The 6,017-nt window shown below is 41.7% G+C and overlaps 1 protein-coding gene across 1 annotated transcript in view; it reads left to right on the top strand.

Annotated features, from left to right (window-relative positions):
- The first annotated feature begins 203 nt into the window (after positions 1-203).
- TRDN (triadin) overlaps positions 204-6,017 on the top strand; it is a 236,153-nt gene continuing 230,339 nt past the window's right edge. The window contains exon 1 of the mRNA XM_049818154.1: positions 204-565. Within this exon, the coding sequence (XP_049674111.1) occupies positions 544-565 (22 nt within the window). The 5' untranslated portion in view covers positions 204-543. The remainder of the gene's footprint in view (positions 566-6,017) is intronic.

Raw genomic sequence — 6,017 nt, 5'->3', positions numbered from 1 at the left:
CCAGGAAGAATGTGCTAACCACTGAGTGTGCTAAGAATAAAATTGAGCTGGGATGGATAAGGTTACTTTGAACTCTATATTTCATGTTTCCTGACATACCCTCTAAAGAACTGCAATTATGCCAGCCAGGCTGCAGGAGCGTTAAACAGTTCTTTCCCCGTTCTTTTGGTTTTTGCTGCCTTTCCATGCGTTCCTGTCCGGTTTAGAGCTTGGCCTTTTTCCTTTTTATTTGTAGTGTGTGTGGTTCTTAGGCTGTTAGAAGAAATATGCTGAAGAGTCGCTGTGAGGCATGGCTATTTTTGTTAGAAGTTGATACTTTAGACTGAGTTTGAAGTGTTGCCTCTGGAAGGCCTTAGGTTGCTCTGCGGAGGAAACAGAAAGTTCAGAGGGGTGCAGAAGAAGAAGGAACAGAATTAGAAAAGCAGAGGACCTCCCTCCTCCTCATTCTGCAGCTCCTGCAAGAGCCAGCAACCCAGAAGTATTATCTGAGCTGCCACAGTAGATCTTGACCTTTTTAACAGAGTATCTCTTACCATCATCATCATGGCCGAGATTACAGCAGAAGGTACGGTAACTATTTTCAAATATAATTAACCAAAAATGATATGTACTTTGACAGTGTAATTGAGCCAGCGTGTCAATATGATTTGTTGCTCTTAGCAAATAGTGCTTTCAGTCCAGGATTGTTTCATTTCCTTTGTTGGATTGCTTTCTGCCTTTCTTTCCTCTTTTTCCTTTTTTCATTTCCATTCCTGTAGCCTGAGTCTCTACCGGTTACTGAAGCTAGATCTCTGTACACCTCTAAAAATAGCGTTAGTCTCGTTTGCAGAACAGCAGCGCTTAGGCAGCTCCATTAGAGTGCTACAAGAAGGGCAATGTCTGGCTGTCAGGTGGTTCCACCCTCAAGCCTTTGCTCAGGTAAAGCTTTGGTAGTCCCTTATAATCAGCTTTGCCAGAGTCGGAATAGCTTAGTTTGGTGGCGCTGATTTTTCCGTAAGGAGCCCAGATTACTTGTGAACCGCAGATGAAGTTACTGAAGGGTAGAAGCTATCAGCCCCGCAATCCTTATTCAGGTGAACTTCTGAAGGAGTCAGTGAGAGTTGTGCTGAAGTACTCCAGAGCTAGGCTTGCAAGAAGGAAAGGCAATTGTATTAACCAGTAAATACATATTCTAGAATATGAATATTTCATGTCCTTTAATATTTCCTGACCATTCATATTTAAATAACATTTTAGATGCATAACAATATTTTATCAACCTCAGTCAGACAGGGAATATATTTAAAATGCAACCTTCTTTAAATTTAATACTGAATATTTTAGTTGAATTTCATTCCAACCCTTTTTTTCCAGTGTGGATTACTCCACTGTTTATCTGAATTTAATAATAACACCACAAAAAAACCCTAACTTTTAAACAGTCTTCTGAAAGTTATTTTTATTCGACTTAAGGTTATGTGGCATTTCAGCGTCTGAAAGTTGTACTTTTCATCTTTCATTTTTCGTTGTTAATATTTGTAACAGGATCTGCATTAAGCGCCGTTAGAGAGTGAGCTCACTGTCTTCTAAAGGATTGATGTTAGGACTATGTCAAATTGTACAATCCTTGCCTGCCGTCTGGTTAGCCACAGCAAGGAGACGATGCGCGTATGACTTTTTTAATCAGCATTGGACAGATCTATAATTCGCTTCTGGCAGCAAACACTACCAAAACAGGTAGCTCAGCCTGACAGCCCTAACCTACATGCTAGCACTAGTTTATTTGGATATTCTTAACCTGTTTTGTTGGAAACATTGGTTATTTTGTAGCTGCTATCAGGGAAATCTGTGAAATAGTATTTGTCTTCCAAAATACATGCATTAATACCATCAGTGTCAGAGAAGCAGTATGGAAGTACCTCTTGCAAGGTTCTCCAAGTGAAAAAAAAAAAAACAAAAAACAGAATTAGCAGGAATTTTAGTCCAAAATTAATAGCAAAAACAGAAGGCTTTTCAAACAGTCTGGAAGTGACTTTTCAGTCATTTAGCTGACTAAAGAAAGAAAACAAAAGAACCTAAAATAAAATAAAAATAAATAAAACAAAGAGTCTGAAAATGTTTTTATAGTGCTTTCATAATGTTTTTACAGGTATCCCTTAGCTGTAATACTGTGTGTCTGTCTTCTGTGTTTTTTCTGTGCAAAGCAATAGACTTCAGGTGATAAGGGGCGTCAGCTCGGCAGTAACCTGACCTTCAGCATGACGGGTAAATAAGCTATGTAACTTGTTTAGTTTAGTGTAGGTTAGGTTTTGTTTTCTTATATTTGGAATGGACTATTGTTGATTGGCTGATTTTTAAACTCTGGATCCACGAGATAGAAATTTTACTTATGGCAGAAACCAAGAATTCAGCCTGGGGCTAATGTTTCACTGCAGTTTATTTTTCTCTGGGGCTACTGCTGGCACTCACAAGGCAGTCTGAAAGTTCAGCTCTAAACTTCAGCAACATATAGCCTGGCCAAATAAAAATCAATTAAAATACCTCTTGCTTCACAAAATTCCTGTTTGATTTTATTTTGTTGCATCCTACAACCCCGCCCATGATTTGCTGGGGTCTTCTTTATTAGGATTAAAGTACTTGCTCCTCGTGGTAGGTATTCTTAACTCTATTTTACGCTATGGGCCACACATCAGCTAGGCTGTGGGGCTCCTTGTCTTTCTGGGTACCGTGCCGGCACGTCGGAGAGCGCGGCACAAAAGCGATGCAGGCTTCAACACCGCCACGGCCAGTGGGGCTGCCGGTTTAGAGAGACGGTCCAGCCCTGGCAGAGGGATGCTGCTGGTGCCCAGCTCAAGGTATCTTTTTTTGACAGCCCGTGTCAATACCGTGATCTACTCAGAGACAGATGCACAGGGCCGGTGGGGTGCTCTTCCAGGTCAACATCACGGTAATGACAATGAGACTAAGTGGCTTAAAAGTGTTGCCACCGAGCAATGACCCTGGCCCGTCTACTTGCGTTGCAAGCCCCGTGTGCTGCCTCTTCATTTCCACAGCTACAAATTATTAGCTGTGGAAATACTGGTGAAGTGTACCCGGTGAAAGACAAAAGGCGATCTCTCAAGATAGCAATTTAGAAACGTCCTTAGAAAGTTGGCAGGGCCTAGGTCTCCTGCTGGCAAATATTTAGGAAAAGATGCCAAAGGATTATCTTCAGCATCCTCGTATTACATGTAATTGCAACCACAGAAATGTACTATGAAAATGTGGAAGTCCTTAAAACTGTATACAAAAAAATCTCAGCACAGATACCAAGTACTCTGTCTTTGCAACACTGTCAGGATAGTATTATCATTATTATTATTATTATTGTCATTATTTTGTGGTTGTTATTGTTACATTTCAGCTGCTACTGAGCATTCTGTAATGGCCAGGGTCTTTACTGTGATCCACTTCAGAGCTTGCCTAGAAAGCCGCAGGTGTCTAACTATGCCGCTCTGCTGTGTTTATGAACCCGGGGACTGGACGGGACCCAATGGCAGATGCAGTTATCGCTGCCGCCACTGAAACACGAATACAAAAAGCCCGGCACCTCTGAGAAACGGCTTCTACCAACGTACAGCTTAATCTACGTGTGCAGAATAGCTCCGGCAGCAGCCCTGTCGTTGGTCCTGTCTAGTCCGACCTCCTGCAGGTCACACAGAGTGCCGGGTCGCTGCTGTCCCCTGGCGCTTTGTTGTCCCACGCAGGGACAAATGGACAGAGACTGGGCTCCGCCTGCCGCAACCCACCGGAGACCGTGCGCCGATCTAATCCGGGGAGGCGAGGAGAGGAGAAAGACAAGGTTTCTATGCCAGCTGTTTGTCTGCCACAGCTTATTTCCCCAGCGGAGCAAGAAAGAAGCAGGAGTCGAACAGCAATGTGACAATGAGTCACAGTTTGGTCCTTATTTTGCTGCTGAGAGCTGTGCAACTACGCATTTCGTCTGTCTCGGGGCAGGCTGCAAGGAGACGGGCTAGCCCTGAGGCTACACACAGCTTGTCAGCAACAAAATCAAAATTAGCTTCTGGATTTCAGACCTTTTCTCAGGCTGTTTGATAACTAGGAAAAGTTTTGAGATGTAAACCATTTCAAAAGGCGGATGTAACAAGACCTGTATGCTTGAAGATTAATATACGTGAAACTGATAATATATGAGAAATAACACACGAGAGCCAGAGGGTAAAATCAGGACGACTTCACAAGTGTGATAGCCAGAAGCTAACAGCAGTCTCCAGTTGGCAAAAAGTTTAGCGAAGTCACACGACAGGCAAGAGGGAGATAGCTACTTCTCATGGTAATTCATGAGTTGCTGCTAGAGGTGCGAGTTGTGCCGACTGCAAAAGGGGCCTAGATGAATAAATTAGATTAGATGATCCATTTTGATGGCTAAAGGCATGTGAGGTGTTTCCTAGCCTTCAGTTAGACTGCGGTTTAAGCATCGAGTTAGGAGGTTTCTATAGCATTTATTTGCAAAAAGCAAATTTGCAAAATGAAAAGATGTTTTCTTTTTCTGGCTTTCAATGTGGATGCGGAAGCAGAGACTATACCTTTTGCAGTGGGGTAGTGAAAATACAACAATTTTGGCAATGATTTCTTTAAGGAATCAGTCTGCTTTTTTTCAGAGGTACCAGGTTAAGTTAACAGCCTAATTACCCAGAGGGACAAAAAAAATCAAAAACCCCAGGACTGCCTGTAAAAAAGTAAGTCTTTGGGGCTCCAAATTCTCACTGAAATTCCTTAAAACTTGGATTCCCCTGTGCCTGTGGGCCTGGACAACTGAGCAGGTTAGTTTGGCTGCAGCCTGGATGCTTTCTTGTAGCCTATTGAGGCAAGCAAGCGTAAAGCCAAATTTGTTAGCTGAAGTTTTAGGTTTAAGAACTTGGGGCCAATGTTACTCACAGCTGGTACGGTGTCTATGCACGTTCAGTTGGTTCAGAGAAGCTCTAACATGTTGTTACCTCAGGTAGCCCCTTAGAAAGTCAGCTAGCTATGGACCGCAGGAAACCTTAAAACCTTAGAACCAGAGGTTTGAGCTAATGCACCCTTTTGTTAGTCCATGATGGGCTAAAAGCGTGTGCGTGCAGTTACCTCGTGTTTACTTGTGTGCAAACAGCTGGACGGTAGATCTGATCATTTATTCACTTTTTTTAAAAGAACCTTGTGCTCATAAGTATTTGGAACATGTTTTAAGGTTGCTTATATAATGAGAAATATGTTTAAAAGCCTAGTAGTGTTTTCAAGTTATTGGGGTGATCAGTTCCCACTGATTTAAAAACAAAATCTGTGCAACTACTTAGCTTCTCAAAAGTCCCAGTCTACACTCTCAGGTACCTAATCCTTGTAAAAAAAAAAATCTAGTCTATAAATAGTTTGAGTACTTTTACCCATTGCCTACAATGTAAACCGTGAGTAAGAGGTGGATTCATGCTGCTTTTACTGCTCTGCTCTGGAAAGCAGAAACTGGTTCAGTTTAAAACACGTTTCATAATACAGGCCTGGCTGCAGTCCAGGACACACTGAGGACAGAGAAACCAGAGATGCCCTCTTTGAGGCAGGTCAGCTGCTTACAGAAATGGAGAAGCTTTCTTTTTCTTTCTGATGCTGAAATTCCCTGGTTTGTGCTCTGTTTAAGAAGATTGAACTAGTGGGCGGTGCTCATTTTTCCAGCTTAAACCATATTTAAAATAGTAGAAGGTGGATTGCTTTAAATCAAAATGATTGAAAAACCTTTTAAATCACCAATTTTAATCATGATTTAAACCAGCAAACAAGAAACCTGGGTTTCAAAATAGCAATTTTAATATTTTTTGCATATGTCTTCTATCATTCTTTTTCCCAAAAGAATGGAAAAGAGGTACTGATTTCTGTTTGCTGATTATTAATATGGTGACTGAGTACAGCCTTTCTCACTAAATTTGTGCCTTTTACTCTTAGAGAGAAAGAGAACCTAAATATTTGTCTATTAAACAGTTCTGTAGTTCAGGAGCCATTTATCCAGA

This window comes from Accipiter gentilis, chromosome 15 (genome assembly GCF_929443795.1).
Source record: "Accipiter gentilis chromosome 15, bAccGen1.1, whole genome shotgun sequence".
NCBI lineage: Eukaryota > Metazoa > Chordata > Aves > Accipitriformes > Accipitridae > Astur > Astur gentilis.
Note: the sequence above shows the minus strand (reverse complement) of the source record. Positions and strands in the feature narration are given on the sequence as shown.